Raw genomic sequence first — 19878 nt, forward strand, 5'->3', positions numbered from 1 at the left:
GCTAATCCACAGAAAAAGTCCAAATTAATCTTGAACCAGTGAGGTTCTATTCTTGTAAACTTTTTTTTGTCTGACACTTTTTTTCGGTATTGTTTATTTTTCACAATTTTTTGTTGAGCTTTTCGACATAAATTTTGGGATTAATCATTCGTTTCGACGAGAGGAATCAGAAAAGTATAAAAATGTGGACCGATGTTGAAAAAAGTTCACATAAGACGACACTTTAGACACAAAAAAAAAACAGTTATTTGATATTTTTTTATCTTTAGTAAACTTTTTTTTTTGTTTCTTGTCATAATTTTTTACTTTTTAGACTCCTCACGTCAATATAAATAATTAATCTGAAAAATATGACGCGAATCTAACAAAAAATTCAGAAAAAAGAACTAAACATACAAAACTAAAAATAAAAAAAAGTTTACAAGAATGGAGAGCATCTCCAATTCCAACCCCTCACCCTCCCGTCTCTGACTCATTACCCGATACGTGAATTATAATGCGGTATCGCCTACATTGTTACTATGTCAATTACTATGTCAATGAGTCACCTCAACACATTACGTGTACTAATGCTTCATTCGTGAAATTTGACGCTACGTGATTTATTGGGAATACCACATGCAAATACCACTCCCTTTCCTGCTGTCCCCAAGAGAGTGTGATGCTTTCTCCGGATCATAGGAAGAAAGAAAAATAATTAAGAAAAGACGTAGTAGGAAAGTGCAAGGATGGTGGAAGGAAAGTTCCTATTGTGTTGAATATTTATTGTTGTTATTTTCTTCTCCTTTCCTCTAACCAAAAAATTGAAGAATTTTTACTTACCCAAAAGAAATTTTTTTTCTTATTTATTTATTTTTTTCGTTTCTTTTTCCAAGTTCGAAACAAAGTGCAATTACTTCAAACTATTAACACCCTAATCATTCGGCAATGAGCAAAATTTTGCTTCACCAACCAATGAAGAAGATGAAAAATAAAAGAACCACATAATTAATTAGGATGTTCTATTCAGTTTCTTTTGCCTTTTAGGCCCTGTTCTATTAAGGAAAATAAAAAAAAGAAGTGATATATTATGAGAGAATGACTTGTCTCGTAAAACGAAAAAATAAATAATTAAAAAATAAGAACTTTATAAGAACGGGGTTTTAGTCAGAAGGGGACCAAAGCCCAAACAAATTCTGTTCTTCAACTGGACATGTCTTGGAAGAAGGAAAAAAGAGAGAGAGAGAGAGAGATGTGTAATAAGAACGAACTGAACAGTTGGCTATACATTAGCACGTATAAATCACGGAATCGACATAAAACGTGTGTAGGTAGAGTTCTTATGACATAAAACGTGTGTAGGTAGAGTTCTTTTGCGGAGAAAATATTGCCCAAACAACAATGAGTACGCAGAATACATCCGTTTGATGCACGTGATTGTGAATGCATTGTGGGACCCATGTGCATGGACGGCTCATCTTCTGTGTTTCGTCCTGCCACTGTTGTTGCTCAAAATCGTATCAGCTCAGCAGTTGAGCTGAGTTGACCTTCTTATTCGTGTTTTTTGTACAACCATCTGTTTCCAAGTTCACTCTTCTATAATAGCTACTTCATCGGACCTCCGTGAAGAATCTAGCATAAGCCGGCTATGGTATAAAGTTAACTCAAAGGACGATACTCAAGTTCCCTGCTTCTCATCACCCTCAACCAGCTCATTTTCTTCCAGGTTTATCTGGCCTGTAAAAGGAAGAAAACCCATCAAATATCAACCATCCGTTTCTGTCACTTGAAATCAACGTCATCGACCTTGCGAGAAAAGGTTTGAATTAACCTATTAATCATACGTTTCATTTTGTCTCGCATACGCAAGAGACATAACCGGAAAATAAATTGGATTTTGAAAGAGAGCATCTCAACTCGACCAATTTGAGTCTAGAATATTGCTTGTACCAAACTGTTTTGAATCACGACAATTGAGGTTATAATTGCAAACATAAAGTGTTACTATGAAAAACTGCTCATACCAAACAAAGATGTTAAAGATGGCGTCTTAGAAAGTCCTTTTGATCTCATCATGTCTGCATCTGCACAGAAATAGTGAATTTAGATGCACTATTTTCAAATGAAACCCAACTGCGAAAAGAACAAGGCCAGGTATGTTGCGTCAAACTTTCATTAAGCACTTGTTTATTTTGACACAAAAATATCTCAATGTGGAGTTTCGTTGGCTAGTTACTGCGACTATCGCACTAGTTCAAATGTTTCATCATAAATCATTCGTGCGGAAAAATTAAACGCCAATGACGAAAGATTTGTAAAGGAATCCTCTAAGGGATTAGTCATGGAATTGGGCCTCCAATTCTGTGGGACAACATTTCCTGCATTTGAATGCAACAAGTGATAAAAAACTTACATACCTGTTGGACAACCATAGTACCATACCCATGAAACATGGGATGCCAATACATTGGGGCCATCAGGATGTGAAATGGTAATCCGGTCATCCCCCCACTATCAGTGACCAATTCAAAATTGCCTAAGAGAATCTATTGCCTAAAATCACATGTTCCCAGCCAATGACTCATCGAATTTAGGGGAAAAAATAGAATTCTTGTCCTGAATGACCAGTTCATTGGCGTTGAAATTTAGTACGCATTTGTTATCCTATTAAACTTCTGAACAGAGATGAGATTTTTAGAGGGCTGAGGTGTCTTTTCTGCTCTTATGATTGGCCATTCCCCTCCTTACCCTGCTGGTAGAGAACATAGAAACCATAAATGGGTTTGGTCGCTTCATGGACAGAGGATTAATTCCTGAGGGAAAGATCACAGTGTGGAGTACAGCTGCATATTTTGGGCTAACTATCAATACTATACTAACTAGTTACCAGTTTTTTCATTACATCAGGATCTGCATTTTTCACTTTTTGGATACGGATCAAGATGCTTCAACATGGAAGAATTATATACCACGGTACTAGGAATAAATTAGCATCAATAACAGAACTTAACCAGCTCACCTGAAGTCCGACCTGATTTTAGCATGTCACTGATGTCAGAGTTCTTGAAAGTATACCCTATGAAATTAGCATCTTTTGATGTCAACATCTGCACATTGGACATGCAAATCTTATTTTAAATGTGGAATATACAATACCAAGAAACAACTACAACCACAAGTGACAGATTATATTAAACACGAAAGTAGCAGATCTAAATGTATACTATCTGTATGCGACTTGCATGACAAAGTAAAAACACTTGGATAACAAGAATTCCAAATGAAGCCTTATCCGCAGCTACAGAAATCCCATATGTCCCAGTTGGGCGCTTGTTTTGGTTAAAGCAGAGAGCCATCAACTTCCTTATAACCTCAACCAACATCCATATGGCATAATCCTTTTCTAACTTCCCAATCAGATTCAGGAACATGTAACTCTTCTATGAATCTAGTTTTTTAATCTGTAATGGAGACGAAAGAACAAGTTTTTCGTCCCTGTCAGATTGCAAGAGGTAAGCATGGCAATTTCCTCCCTCTCTTTTTATGGCTTTAGTGGAAATAAGTCTTTCTGCTTGAAGCTCCTCTCAACATATCTAAGCACAAAAAACTAAACCTTCAAGCAGGAGAGAGCTATAGTTGTGCAATCGTACAAAACCTAAACTCAACATTGCCCTGGTAGAGATCATCGTCGCGCCTCTTGATTTGACCGGAGTCTTCCAGATTCGCAAGAAACTTCCAGGCATTTCCGAAAATATCAAGACTAGAATGTTCGGGAGACTTCTAGGCAATCTTCTGCATACAACGGACCCTTACAGGTTTTTCTAGAAGCTTCTAGAAGTCTTGAGTTGTTCCATTTCTAGAACTATCCATTGATCTCTACATAAGGGTGGGTCTCCTTAGGGATGCATGCAAGAAAGAGAGACTCCAAGCTAGAGAGTAAGACTCCACTGTCCAAACTCCGAAGTGTTAAGACAGTTTGAGCGTCCAAAGAGAGGTTTCCTAGAGTGTGAGAATTATCCTCTATGATTGATAGTTAGTATGTTGTGTGCATACAAGTTTAGCGTACAAGTGTTTGTAATCAACAAAGTTACACTTGTTGTGTAAATCGCTTCATGCCCTTCCAAAAAAAAACACCAAATATGAATGCAAGACAATTCAAAGTCCTATTCCATTCATTTGCCAACGGAGCAGCAATCTAGCCTTGGCAATTGGGATCCCGACACAAAATGAATCCCAAAAGTCATCTTCCATTAAAAAGTTGACATATGTGACTGTTAGCATCACTTATCTCACAAAGAAGCACGATAAAACTCCAGGGTTGGCTTGGAAGGTTTCTAGATTAAGTTTATGTACTACAATTGTCTTTATGCTTGTTAACTACACAATACATCACGCCGTTCAAAAAAAAACTACACAATACATCACATAGTCAATTGATCTAAAAGGATTTGAAGTTAAGAAGCACCAATTACCTTTCGCCAAGGTCCCACTCTAGGTATTGTGGAAGGTAGATCTTCTACCTATCAGACAACGAAGGTTAATCCATGTAATATAATCACTTTACCAAATAAGAAAAAACAAGGGAGATGCAAAAAAAAAGGTTATAAACACAGTAGTAACAATGGAAACTTCCAATTACAAGGTTTAAACTTTGAAAAGCATTTCAAGGTTGAGATGGATGAGGGGTAGAGGCAAAATAATGAATGGAAAAATGACTCCATTTGTGACAAGTTGACGTAGTGAAATCATGGTTTAATAGTAGATGAAATGGAGAGGTTTTCGTTTTATTTCGGTTATTATCTATCTTGCGATGGGTGTGAGAGATGAGTGGTCTATGGCATGTTCTTCAGTTGAACAAACCAATTCACACAATACTCGTATTTGAAGTGATACAAAGGAAAAAGAAAGGCTTAGAAAACAGGGGCTTGATCACTGAGAAGATTAGAAGAATCATGAACAAATATGGAAGGTTGGGTTCAGTTTCACAAGATATAGCAAACTGATGAGAAAACCCCTAAATAGAATTATTTTGTGATCCATGTACTCACATCAGGAAACTTCTCAAAATTTTGAGTGTCCAATTCTCCAACCACAGTAGGCTTGTAGGCAGCTTCCATTTCATACAGCACATCCCATTGGATGCCTTTAAACCATGGATGTGCCTACACACACACGAGTAAAGTTACAAACTGAATTGCAACAGCTTAAATTTTCAGGAAAAAACCAATTCATTGTACATAAGTTTGGTACCTTTATTTCCTCCACTCCTTTGGTTCCCAACCTTGTGTCCACATCACATAGCAAATGACAGATTAGATCCTTAGCCTCATTTGATATTTTTGGCTCCTCAGGAAATTTCAGGCATTTCTGCCACTTTGTTATCTGACACAAAAAAAGAAAAATGATACATCCAGCAAAATGAAGAATACTCACAAACTAACTGACAGAAAAATTGAAATCTTTAGCATCTCTGAAAGAAAATTTTGAAAAGTTTTCAAGAATGCTCCACCAAATACTTTTTCGTGTCATTTTCATATTCCTTAGTGAAAAAATAAAGAATTTATCACATCTGCCAAGAATCAGGCACAGGAACTACCAGGGATTGGATACCTTGTGATATGTGATCCTTGGGTCGTCTGAACAGAAGGGAGGATAGCCAACAAGCATCTCATACATGATTGCCCCCAACGACCACCAGTCACATTCCATGCCATATCCTTTTTTAAGCAAAACCTCAGGTGCCATATAATCGAGAGTCCCAACAGTAGAATATGCCTTATGGAATACAACAGTCACTCAAATTAGGAAGAGGTGAAGAATAAAACACGATCCAAAAAGAATGTAAAAGACTACTAATAATTTTCATTGCCATGTAGATGCAAAAGGGATAAATGAAGAAAATACCAAGGCACGACGATTGCGTTTCCACTGTTGTAATTGTTCTTTTGGCATCAACCAAGGAGGCCTCTCACCACTAGAATGCGCTTCACTGTCGTGTGTTGAATCCTGGTTTAAAAAACCATCATCTTCCAACAATATTGTTGAATATTTATTGTCAAGGGGCTTACACAAGCCAAAATCTGAGAGCTTTAAATGGCCATTCTTGTCCAGTATCAGGTTATCTGGTTTTATGTCCCTGCAAGCAGAGAAATTACGCATCACAACATTCCTTTGTCCACAGATGATATGTGCAGGCATCTACACTAGAAATATTGACGAAACTTCCTTGAGGGATACAATACATAATGCATGATAGTCTACAGAGCATAGAGACAACATGCTTCTGTATGATGCAATTTAGGTGCCAGAAATGGACAAGTTTCAAACTGCTGAAATAACAACAAAACGAAAACAGCTCCTCGCTCCCTCAGACTCAGAGAGAAAAAAATAGGAAATTTCTATTTATAATCTCCAAAGTTGGAAAGAGTACCAAAAAACCACGGATGGACATCCTGATTGCTTGCATGGAATTCAATCTTTGCTGCTGTTTTATATGAAATATAAACAATAAAATGCTACGTCAAGCAAAATAAAATGACTTCAAAAGGTAGAAATTTTTGGATAATTATACCGGGTTAGGATTAGAAAACTAAGGCTGCGACGAGAAAAAAGTTGGTGGCAAGATTCATAGGTAATAATCTAACGTAAGATTCATAGGTAATAATCTAACATAAGGCTATAAAAATATGCATAGCCGTAACGTGTGCTCAACATGCAATACATAAGAAACTGCAAAAAAAACCTAATCATATCTTTGCATTACTAGCATACCTGTGCACATAGTTGTGTTGGTGAATTGAATGGATAGCTAAAATACTTTCTGCTATATAAAAGCGTGCAACATCTTCCGAAAGAATATCCTCTCTCATCAGTAAGGTCATAATGTCACCACCAGGTAAATACTCCATGATAAGGTATAAAAAATCTGAATCTTGGAATGAATAGAAGAGCTTCACAATGCACCGGCTATCAACCTCCACTAGCAAATTCCTCTCCGACCGAACATGCTCAACCTAAATAAAGTAAACATGAGTAATATAAGAAATAAGCAAAATAATCATGGTTGACTTCAGAATTCCAAAGAAGTTTAGAAAAGCTGAGCAAATCTCTATTCCTAGTATTCAAGGGTGTCCTATAATAAATTTTAAAAAGGTTTATTTTCATACAACGATGAATACCACCTTCCTAAAACATGGTAAAAGACAAAGCACAAAAGTAAGCATTAAGCATTTTCTATCCCGTAACTTCTCCTTCTATCCATATCCTTACTGAGTACAAACCAAAAATGTGACGGAAGAAAAAGAAAAAGCAACTTGGAAAAATTGCTCGGGGCACAACATCAAATGTTTGTACATACAACTCTCTCTCTCTCTCTCTCTCTCTCTCTCTCTCTCTCTCTCTGTTTTTTTTAATGATAAAAGAGGGTATGAACATTGGTAAGTGTACCCTGCAATGCATTTAATGGCTTTGAAGTTTGAACAAATCCCCAATTTCATTTCATTGTTCTTTAGTTGCCTAAAAGTGACAATCTTTAGGAAATGGCAAAAACCTGCACAAATAGTGGACAGTTTACATCACTGAAATGGAAATGAAAATATATACCTTCGGGTAGTTACCATAAATATTCATATCTTCCAAGTTCCACCAAGTTGTTATGAACCGTATACTTTATACAAGAAATGCATCTCCTCTCTGTAGTTCAGCTCTTTATGCTAAGTTGCTAGCCAATCCCAGCTTAGAATTTCCAATGGAACACATAGAGCCTAAACAAGTGTTCTAAAAAAAATTCTACAAGGAAGGCTACAATAGTGCTTCTAGGGAAACCATAATCAGAAGTAAATGTGTAATAACCTAGCAAGTTTACCTGTCCACGGCTAAGCATATCTGATTTCTTCAATTTCTTCAGTGCATATATCTCTCCTGTATTTTTAGCACGGCATAGCCTAACCTGCGTTAGTTAGTCAGATGATGAGTCAGGTAACTACCAACAAGCAAAAATAATTACACTTTCTTAAACAACAGAACAAAGACAAACAATAGTTTAATGCCATATCTGCAAGTGTCATGCTTATAAAATCATAGAAGCTGTTAAGTCCAGGATTTCGAAATTGTTACAGTGATGTCTAGAGCAACATCTATGCAAACCAAATGTTTCTCCATATTAAAATAGTAGCGTTACTCGCATCGAAAGATATGTAATCATTGAATACCAATACATCAAGGAATTTTGGACATGTATTGGTGAACATTCCCCAAATAGAGTTATTAAATACATATTGAGCAAGAGTTGGCTAAAAAAAAATCAAGGAAAAGGCTTCAAAGAGGAAGAAGGCATTAAACTCTAAACCAAGTGCTCTTATTCCGGAAGCTGAAATTTAGCCACATGCCATCAATTTCAACTGATTCCTAACCTTGGTAACCATTTAACAAAATGAGATTGAGCACTGGCATAATGGAAGGGTAAAGATATGAATATCAACCTACCTCACCAAATGCACCTTTACCAATCACAGTCAACAGCTCAAAGTCATCAATTCCAACTTTATGCCTCTGCAATCTCATAAACTCTGTCTCTCTTCGCTCCAAATCCCTCAACATCTCCTCCTCTTCTTCACTAGACAACTTCGCTTCTTGCGCCCTCATCTGCAATGCTCGACGCCTAAACCAACAACCACGTCCCCATAAACGTCAATGCAACCTTATGCATTTAGTATTACGCTAAAACAAGAAGTTTCGATCCGCACAAAAAAAAAAAAAAAAGAATAAAAGAACACTCCAAGTAGTCCGGTCATTTGGGAGAGGAAGAACAATCTATATATCTACCATAACAAATACGAATCACAGCACACAAGTCTCACACAACCTAGCTCCATTCACTGCTCTCTCGTCTAAGATACTATCGACCAAAGATATAAATAGCTACTAGTAGTATTGAATGATATGCAGCGGGAATTGAGTGTAGCGGCTGTGAAAATTTTAACATTGTTTTTAGCACCGGAGCACTTGAAGTCACTACAGCGGTTAAGTGACAGCCCTAGCGCCGTGAATCAGGCAAAAAAATGGATACAAAGCGATACGTGTGTGTAAATTTTTAATTAAAGGCTTAAAGCTACTAACAACGAGAGAAACTTATTCACAAACTTATTCACGGCTGAACAAATTCTTTACAGCAGCAACCAATCGTGACCGTCCAAAATACACGGTCCGGATTTTAGTGATTCACTTTTCTCCGAAAAAGTTTCATTAACATCTGGCCCGAGTGTTTTGAACCGATGGTTGTGATTAACTCCGTAAACAACTATTCACGGCTCCGCCCGTTAAAAATATTTTCTCCGCTAACAACACTACTGCTAAATACACACTGTCATCAGCCGGCCCTCAACTTTAAACTCTAATAACAAGATCACAATAAGTACAAAACAGCTCATACAAGTATATAGAGACAGTGAATCTATATACATAGGAGAGAGAATCGAATCGAACCTCTCTTTACGGTCTTGCAAGCCTTGGAGGTAGTTCTTGTAGTGATTCTCAATCAACTGCTTTGCCGCCGCGGCTTTCTGCCTCGTGACCGGAGACGAAACAGAGACGTCGGGCTCCAAGTTGAAGCCCCGATCGGGCCTCGTGGTCAGAGCCCCCAACCGAACCGTTCCGTCGCCGCCGTCCATTCCGAAAACCAGATCTAGTGAAGAAGAAACCAATTACTACGAGAATGTTGCAGTTATTACCGGGGCCCTAAGGAGTTCGTACGGCGAATTTGAGGGAATATCGACAGTTGTTATGGTCAGAATGAAGGAGAGATCTGAAGAAAGTGGCGGTGGGTTTGTAGGTGGAGTTGAACTGTATGTCGGTGTGTGAGGGTGCTTTGGGTTGGTAAGAGAGAGGAATGAACTGTCATGTGTACGGCGCGAGGCTGTAATGAGTGATCTGTCGTCCTGGGGAATGGAGTGTCACCGACGCCATGGGTTTCCGCATTAAAACTGTAACCTTGGACTACTTTATTACTGTCTTATAGAGAGAGGAAGCAGGAGAGAGAGAGCGACCGACGACTCCCAATTTCTTTTCTTTTCGATCGTGTGCCCTTTTTTTCCCCTTGTCCTGGTCTTCTTGAAGGCGACTTGACGGTTTGTCTTGTTTTGAGAAATTTTTGGGAGCCGAACAGACACATGTGATGTTCGAGCCGCACATCCAGATCGTCTATTTTAATTTTAGACGGCTCAAAATTTGGAGAGAGAAAAATAAGAGAGAAATAAAAGCAAGAGTGGTGGGGTGAGAGGAAAAAGAAGATTTCAATTTGAGTCATCCAACACATTTTTAAAAGATCCAGATAGACTACTTGAGTACCACATGAACAAGGCCATGTGGTATACAGCCTGTACGGCCGCACCCAAAAATTTCTTGTTTTGTGGAGCCTAGCAATGTTATGAATGCTCGTGACTCGTGAGGATGGTTTTATGGAATTTGGAAAGCAGCTTCAAGCGGCCAATGGTTCATTTAAATAATAGACTGCTCAGATTTTAATCTAAGTAATAGACTATTCTGGTAAATATAAATTGAGATTAAATTTGAGTTGTCTGCGTCGAAATGAACGGTCGAATTGACGGCTCTACAGCCTTGTATTTAAGGCAGCCCGCCCTACATGATCGGTTTTATGAAAATGGCCTTTATTGAGCAACATTTACAATAAATCATGCAACAACAATATAAAGCTAAAAAATAGGGAAAAAAAGTTTTGAACTTCGAGAAAAGATAACACATTAAGTCATTAACTAACCATAAGCACATGTCTATGGAGTATCTAGTAAATTCTAGTACACTATTCAAAAGAATCAAATAAGACTTTTTACGTAAAATGTGAATTTAGAAAATCGCACAATACATGTCTGTTAAAGCATCCAACTCCAAATCAATTAGCAAAGAGTGGAGAGGCTGCCCAGGCTCATATACTAGTTTTGGAGGTGATAATTAATCGATGTGGGACAAATCCCAACACTCCCCCGCACGTGTGACCCCTGATTCGCACGTGGAAAGGTTAACAAAAGATCCGGAACACACGGATCACAATGAAACAAAGATTCGCACGTGGAAAGGTTAACAAAGGATCCGGAACACGGATCACAATGAAACAAAGTGCAACTATGGCACAAACAAAGGGAAAAAGCCTCCGAAAGTCTAGCTTTGATACCATGTTAAAGCATCCAACTCCAAACCAATTGGCAAAGAGTAGAGAGGCTGCCCAGGCTCATATACTAGTTTTGGAGGAGATAATTAACCGATGTGGGACAAATCCCAACAATGTCAACTATGATCCCACTTCTCTTTGTCTCCGTTTTTCATCTCTATAGATCATTTGATACCCTTCTTTTTATTTTCTCCGATATACTGATCCATCTTCGTTCTAAACACAATTATTTCTCTTTGTCATGTTTTAAAAAGTTGATTTGGAGGATCCGAGTAATCAAAATAAAAAATATATTAGGAGGATCCACTAAGTTTGTAGACTCTGTATTTAAACTATCAACTCTAAGAAGGAAAAAAAAATCCATCCTCTTAACTAGAGAAAGATTAAGGTATAGGATAGACTCTGGATTTTTTTCAACATAGCAAATTAAAAAAATAAAGTGGGGGCCAAAGAAGCCCAAAGAAAAGTATAGAGTGTGCTCGGGTCCTAACCGAAAATGCACCCAATACTGGACCCCAAGAAATAACCAAAATTGACCCTGTGCATAGTTTCATTTCCCTTATACCAACCATTCCACTGATTTTTTTGGTGTTTTTTTTTTGAAAAAATCTAGATTTAGGTTGCAAATTGTCGGGCCCGGTGCGCTTCCATGTATTTATTTACATAATGTCACTTCCTGCAATCACTTTGAAAACAGATCTGTGAATGCGGCGTCGAATGCCGTAAAATACTTAATGAAACCCTCCTAACACCCAATTTATTTCAGGAGAGATGGTGGAAAAATTGTCCGACACCGAAATTACTTTTCGTACAAAACTTCGACTTTGTGAGGGTGATTCTAGTATCGTAATTATTCCATGTATTTATTTACATAAATGAGGTTGATTTTTTATGAGGGTGGCTTAAGAATAGTGTGATAGTACTAAACATTAATGGGTGATTAGCTGTTCAAGATCTGCGACCCAACATGCTAGATCTTCTCGAGAGAGAGAGATTTGTTTTTCTGGATCCGCTTCTCGAGCGAGATGTCTTCAAAAGTTTTGACATAGGACTGGCCACAAGCGATTTCCAAAGCATCGGGCTTATTTGCAGTCCAAATGAGTATTCGTAACCGTTGGATAGTATTTTTAATGGTTGAGATTTAAAAAAAATTCTAAACTTTTTCCCAATTTTTTTTTTTTTTAAAGTTTGAATCGTTGGATGCAAAGATGAACGACTGTGATTGAACTATAAGGACTCTCTACAGTTGGACCGCAGAGAATCCGTCTATTTCCAAATCGCAAACCTAGATTTCGCCAGTTGGCTGTTGTCGGAGATAGTTGTCAAAGGGAACCTTCAAACCAAATTTTAAAAAGTATATTTGTTCTCAGCAGCTAGGTCACTATACAGTAGTATATACCGCCGGTGGAACTCTTCCCTCTCTCACTTAAGTTTTTCCCGCACGCGTGTTATGTGACTTATGTTTTGACGCAAAATTGCATGGGTATATGTTTGTACAATTTGGCGGACGTATCGAAGCTAGCATTGCCAAACTATTTTCGCCACTCGTGTCAATCGGAGGAAAAAAGAAAACACATCTACTCACATTTATATGCCAGCGAATCAATCATCAGCTAATATATGCACATGTTAATTTAATTATTTCTTCTCAGCAAGGTTTTAAATAGTGATAGTGAATTGGGTAGCATTAGTGGTAGCGGAAATATCGAATGATACGTGGTACGAATCGGGTGGAGCAATGGTGAATTTTTAAGAAATACATTGTGGTATAGCGATATTGGAGGGCCGAAAGAACACATGGCATATCGTAGCATCCGATATTTCCACTAAAACTTTTAGAAAATGTGTAGTTTTATATTTTTTTACTTAAAAGTGGTCCTTATTCAAAATATTTGGGTAAAAGCATTTTTTTTTTCTTTTCCAATTCGTCTCGTCGAATCAAAAAGTCAAAAAATTTTGGAGCAAAATGAACAAATGCGGAAAAAAATTCAAATAAGGACAAAACCAAAAAAGTGAAAAAAGTTAGTTAGTGAAACATGGTCTTAGAGCATCCGCAATGGGTTTGTTAACTAGTATGTTAATTGTGTGTGTTAAGATTTAACAAACAAAATTGTATTTTTTGTGCCACAATGCTTGTGTGTTAAAGTGTGCTAAATGTAGTAGTGTGTTAGTAGGGTTATCAAGTTTAGCAAAGAAGTTAACAAACAATAAGTGGGTCCTATCCCTATAAATTCAAACTTCAACCATAAAACATAAATGCCTACACTACTTTCTTTTTTGAAAACTTACCGTTAGCTTGATTTACCTTTGCCTTTTTCATTGTTTTTCTATATATGCGTTGAACACCAAAGGTCAGAATAAAGACAAAATAGGCAATGGGATTTCATGCTCTAAACATAATTCTTTTAAATGGGAAGTGGAGTGGCAGGAACATGGCCGTTGGCCTTTCCTTCATTACAGAAAAATGACATTGGTGACATATAGTCATTGTAAAAGTTTTTATTATAGCCATTGTTTTGATACATTATTTTAAAGAGTTAACACATTCCTAACTAACCCATTGAGGTACTCATATATATACTAACACATTTTAAGTTAACACACACTTGTAGGACCCATTTTTTATTCTAACACATACTTTAACAAACATTTTGATACACAAATATAGCACACCCATTGCGGATGCTCTTAAATCTATGTTTCTTAAGGGAGTGTTGGGGAGCTTACTTTTTAGCTTTTCGGCTTTTTGAATTTTGATCAGAATGTATTTTAAATTTAGTAGAGTGTTTGGATGATATGTGCAGAATGCATTTTGCAGCAAATGCAGTGTTTGGAAAATATGTGATGAAAATGAATTATGTGTTGAATTTTTACCATGTTGCCCTTGTTTTGAGACAAACCAAATTTGTCTTTCTTTCACACACGCGTAGGAATCCTGGCAAATTAACCGATTCCAAACCCATTTCTCTCTATCCTCCTCCCATAACCAAACCTCTATTTCTGCAAATCAAGAGCCCATTTCCGCCTAAAAAACCAACACCCCTCCTCTCTCTTTCATACAAAATCAATAGAATATGGTGAGTTTTGAAAAAACAGTTAGAACATTAGATGAGTACTTGTTGGGTTTTGAAAAATCAATTGGTGAAGCCACACCAAATTAAATGGTTTCGAAATTGAATATGGTGAGTTTTGTAGAGTTTTTAGTGGGTTTGATTTTTGGAAACGGAAAAAACAAGCGAAACAATGAAATTTGTTAATTTTTGTCGAAATTTGTATGTGTTGGAATAGAAGATACGGAGTCGAATTTATGTTCTAGGGTTCTCTTATGGTCAGATCAAAATGGAAACCATAATTCTAACCCAGAAGAAAGTCTTCCTATTCTTGTGGTGGGAGATGCAGAGGTGTGAAGAGGATAATGTAATTTGAGGAGCTTTTGTGGAATTATCCCAAAAAGAAGAGGGTAGAGATGTCTTTTTGCATTGCTTGGATAAGAAAATGAGAATGGGAAAAGCTCCTACAGAGCTCTTTCTCACTTCTCTTCTCCTTCCTTAAAATCTGAAAAACCATTCTTAGAGAATGACTTTTCTTGTTCTCTGCCAAACACCCAAAATAGAAAAAGGTGAAACAGAAAATGCGAAAATCAGCCATCCAAATACCCTCTTAGTCTCTTAGCCCTGTTTGGGAGCCAACTTATCCATTCTCATTTTGCATTTTGCTATTGTAATCTTTTGGGAGCCACATTATCAAAATGCATTCTCTCTCAAATGCATTCTCAAAATTACATTTTAGAGGCTCAATTTGAGAATCAGCTCTGGAGGATCTTTTCCATTCTCATTTTAGATTACCATTTTTTGGGACAGATGAAATGACCTTACTACCCTTGTCCTTTTACCATAATTCCTAAACTGCCCTCGAATGTTATATTTATACCCTAGCTGTTATTTTATCCTCTCACCCTTCAACTTCTTGTTGTGGCGGTAATTTGTTGTTGTTTAATTGTTTTTCTTGTTCTTATGATCCTCGAACTCTTTCACATTGTAATAATATTGGTTTAAGACTCACATTAAAAAACAAAACGGTCTAGCTATTGTCAGCTCACTGAGCTGACAATAAACACATTAAATGACGCGGCGGAATTCACAAGAGACTAGTTAGCGTACTAGTCCAAACGAGATAAACAACTCGTCGCAACGAGCAATTCTTGCTCACAAGAAAGAAAGAGAAAATCTCTGTAATATTATTGATCAAAGCTTAAAAGTTTAATAATTGAATAGGTAACAGCCCTTTTTATAAGACCCTAACCCTAGAAATCCTACTGTAAAAGAAATAATAAATCATGTCAAAACAAGCGGCATTAAATAAAAGATATTTTCTAATTAATTAAAATAAAATCCTAATTCTTGTAGATCAAGAATCCTAATAAAGGTAAAAATCAAAATCAAACTGAATACGGAAAGTTAATAATTCTAACATAAACGAAAATATTCCTAATCAAAATCTTATTCTAAAACAATAAAAATAAAATACAAAAATTCTCTATTTTTGTCCTACATCAGTCTCCTTTTCTTCAAAAGAACTTGACCTCTAGTTCTCATTAGAAACTTGCCACCTTCCATTCCAAAGAAATAGATATTTGGAATACTTCAACCTCTTGTTCGTCTTCCAAAAATCATTTAAAGAAAATTATTTATGCAATTATCTTTTCTCTTCGTACTTCAACTTGTTAACAAGATGTATTAGACGAATGTTCGGAACCCAATCAAATTGTTGCACACCAAGAAAATCGACAAAATTAGCATCATTAATTCTGCTTTGCCCGCAATCATGTTTTGAATCTTTTCCATGAATGTATTCTTCGACATGATCATTGGCTGAATCTTTTGAATCTACTTTTTCGGACACCAATTTACTTTCGTCAATGTCGCTAACCAAAATCTCCTCATTGACACTAATATTAGTATCAACCACCTCCAATGGACAATTATTTTGGTCATCAACAACTTGATCACCAACATCGATACCATTTTTTTTATTATCAACTTCAATTATAGTTTCCTCTTTTTCGCTAATACCAAGGTCAAATTTCTCTTTACCGTCAGCTTCAATGTGCCCACAATGACTGCATTCAACATCGACATCCACTGTTTCTTCGATGTTGGGCTCAACAAATATCACCTCCTCTAGTTCAACTCGATCTCCTTCCTCTTCTGCGATCTCATATCCATCATTATAGCTGGAACGTGATGAATCTGAGATTGAAAGATTTTTATCGGTTTGTTGACGCTTTGAGTGACCCGAACCCAACAGTCTCAGTGATGTGTCCCTCGAGTTTTCAGTAGCCGCAACGGTATAATTTTTATTACTTGAAAAAGAATAAGACAACTCAAGATTATCTCGGGACAATCGCTTGGACTCAAGATTTATTCGATACTCTTCATATAACATCTGACCATGACGCGATTGAAGAAATCTATCACTCATCAATCGTCTCATCGTGAGCCATGTCTTGACTGGTTGTTTATACTGGCGCTCCCGATTATATTGCAATTGCTTCCACCATCTAGAAGCATAGCCTTGTAATTTACAAGTCACATATCTAACTTCCTTTTCTTCCGAAATTTCCATATACTCAAGAAACTTATCAACTTTACGAAACCAATAAATTAAATTCTCAGGATGGCAATACCCATTAAAACTAGGAATTATTGGTTGTACCTGAAAAGTTGAAAAGTCGCCATCTATGTGATAAAACCCTTCAAACCTTGAGTGTCGCTTATTCGACTGATATCCATAATAATCCTCAAATAACTCGTCTTCAGATTCATCCTCACTATCAAATTGATAATAAGAATATCTTCTGGAGACGTTTTGATTAATAGGTTGGTTGCGGGCAAATCCCTCAACGCGGTTCCTATCAACTTTGCGTTTAACAGATTGACCATGGGCAAATCCCTTGGTGCGAGTCTTGTTAAATACTTCACCACGACGAACGTCAATGGGTGTGTCTTCAACTTTGTTTGGTGCCATCGAACCAGGCAAAGCCTTGCTTTGATACCACTTGACGCGGCGGAATTCACGAGAGACTAGTTAGCGTACTAGTCCAAACGAGATAAACAACTCGTCGCAACGAGCAATTCTTGCGCACAAGAAAGAAAGAGAAAATCTCTGTAATATTATTGATCAAAGCTTAAAAGTTTAATAATTGAATATGTTACAGCCCTTTTTATAAGACCCTAACCCTAAAAATCCTACTGTAAAAGAAATAATAAATCATGTCAAAACAAGCGGCATTAAATAAAAGATATTTTCTAATTAATTAAAATAAAATCCTAATTCTTGTAGACCAAGAATCCTAATAAAGGTAAAAATCAAAATCAAACTGAATACGGAAAGTTAATAATTCTAACATAAACGAAAATATTCCTAATCAAAATCTTATTCTAAAACAATAAAAATAAAATACAAAAATTCTCCATTTTTGTCCTACATCATTAAAAGACAAAGAAAACACATATTTATGTGTACTTTATATATCCTTTAATACACATTCACTGTTGTCAGCCCAATCGGCTGATTTTAGAATTTTCCAAAAAAAAAATGCTTAAATCGAATAAGACTCACGTTCAGAAAATAAAGTTTGGAAGACTTTTGTCAAAATATATTAATTATAGGAATTTAATAATTATTTTCAAATTAACATTAAAATTGTTATTCATCACACTATAATACCATAAAAGTAATCAAGGGTAACATGGTAAAAAATCAATTCGTAATCCCTTTTGAGTATCCTCTCAAACACTATTCTGTTGCAAAATCTATTGTGGACATATCTCTCAAACATTCTACCAGATTCATAATCTATTATAATCAAGATTCAAAATCAATATAACTTATAGTAATTCAAAATATAAAATGTAAAAATAATTAGGCTCCCAGGCCCTTAATTTGTTTGATTCTTAGGCCCATACAGTGGTTTGTTAACTCATTGCTCCGTGTCAAGACAACACTTGGGTAAGCCAAAGCCCATACAAGTTGTCGGGCCGGAACTTGTAAGCGGAATGAGTTATTTGGGCCGAAACATGTAGGGCCATGAGCTTCGGCCTTTGAGCCTACCTCGATTGTTTGTTTGTTTATATAATTTCAAAACGGGCAAAACTAATTGGGCAAGCGGGTAGCGCTGACAAACAACCGAGCTGTTTGCGAGCAGCTTGTGGCTCGGTTCGTTAAGTAATCGAGTTGAGCTCGAATTTTAGGTTTGTTTGGTAAATGAGTCGAGCTTGACACTCAAAAGGTCGACTCATTTAATGAGGCTCATTAAATAAATTAGCCAAACTCGGCTCATTAAGGACCCGACTTGTTTGAAAACGAACCAAGTTCGAGCACAAATTTTAAGTTCATTTAGTAAACGAGCTGAGCTCAAACACTACGAAACTCAGCTCGATTCGTTTGCATCCCTAACTGGCGGATATTGATGGTCGACCCATTCCAACATGACCAAGGTGGGGCAGCTTTACCTGCTTGAGTAGCATTCAAAGTTGTGAAATCCGTTTCGTACCGTATCTTAAACGGAACACAAAGACTAGAGATCCGCTCCGATTAAAATACCGAACTGTTCCGGCCAATACCAGATGTACCAAACGATACCGGGCTGTTTCGGACATTTTTCAATATTCCGGACGGTACAAAATTACACTTGGTTTTTATTTTTTCCCGTGCTGCAGCCCCTAGTAAATGGTAGGAATCAGACTAGGTACCTGCTGGCCCTTGGATCCTAATCTAACGGTACGAAAAAGGACAACAAAAACCCTCTTGTCCAGAGCTTGGGAAACGTAAGAATTGTCTGGGATTACACATTACAACTACAATTTATTACATAACAACCCCAAACAACATTTGCATAATGTTTCTAGTAATTTGTGTGAATATTGTAATTCTGAATTCTAATATTTTGTCTAATATTTTTCATTTAATAAAATTTTATTATGCTCCATATAATAATTTAGTTCTATATGTATGCATGTTAGCTCGACTTTAATTTGTACACATAATACAAAAATAGTATTAGAACTTAGAAGTATATAAAATTATGAACAAATATATTGCGGTAAATCTGAAACGGTACCGAGATATACACTGGTACCGATACGTACCGTTCCAGTAGAGAAAACGGTATGCCGGCCGGTACGGGATTGATAACTTTGGTGGCAGCTATTCGTTACCCATTAACTTTTTTTTTTGGTTACTGAAGGTTGGCTTATTGACGGAACCGTGTGAACTCGAGCGTCCATTTCGGCTTTAAACGGTTCGGATATTAATGAAATTTTTTCGGAAAAGGGATACGGTCCGGATACTCTTCTCCTAAAAAGTTTATTAACATCCAAAACAGTCTTGTACAATGCGATTCACCTCCGTAAATAAGTGTTCACATAACCTTCCGTTAAAATGATTTTCTCACCCTGAATTATCTTGTAGTGAGATTTCAATAGCAAAGCAATGACTCTAGGATCGTTAAGGGGTGTTTCGGATTGTGAAAAAAGTACGTATTTTTTGAAAAAAAGATAATTTCAAGCTTAAAAATTATGTATTTTCGTAAATAAATTTTTTTTCCTAATATGAATACTGTTTGATAAATATCGTTGAAATCTTTTATATGAGGTAAAAAAACATTTAAAAATTTAAGAAACTTTTACAAAAGGAAAGGAAGGTAAACTGGAACG

At 36.6% G+C, this 19878-nt stretch overlaps 1 protein-coding gene across 1 annotated transcript; it reads right to left on the bottom strand.

Moving 5' to 3' along the window:
- Positions 1-1082: 1082 nt before the first annotated feature.
- Positions 1083-10052, bottom strand: LOC131331205 (uncharacterized). The gene is made up of 12 exons (XM_058365088.1): positions 9463-10052; positions 8464-8638; positions 7844-7927; positions 6751-6992; positions 5884-6115; positions 5590-5754; positions 5230-5361; positions 5028-5141; positions 4452-4499; positions 2999-3086; positions 2004-2063; positions 1083-1716 (listed from the first exon to the last, which is right to left on the bottom strand). Exons 1-12 carry the CDS (start codon positions 9645-9647, stop codon positions 1658-1660), a joined length of 1584 nt encoding a protein of 527 aa, XP_058221071.1. The 5' UTR covers positions 9648-10052; the 3' UTR covers positions 1083-1657.
- Positions 10053-19878: the final 9826 nt, after the last annotated feature.

This window comes from Rhododendron vialii, chromosome 6a (assembly GCF_030253575.1).
Source record: "Rhododendron vialii isolate Sample 1 chromosome 6a, ASM3025357v1".
Classification (NCBI taxonomy): Eukaryota; Viridiplantae; Streptophyta; class Magnoliopsida; order Ericales; family Ericaceae; genus Rhododendron; species Rhododendron vialii.

Excerpts from the sequence above, each read along its gene's own strand:
- LOC131331205 (XM_058365088.1), bottom strand. The coding sequence starts at position 9,647 with ATGGACGGCGGCGACGGAACGGTTCGGTTGGGGGCTCTGACCACGAGG. Across the intron at positions 6,116-6,750 it reads CAACACAACTATGTGCACAG|GGACATAAAACCAGATAACC; the intron begins GTATGCTAGTAA and ends CTCTGCTTGCAG. Across the intron at positions 5,362-5,589 it reads CAAGGATCACATATCACAAG|ATAACAAAGTGGCAGAAATG; the intron begins GTATCCAATCCC and ends TTTTTGTGTCAG.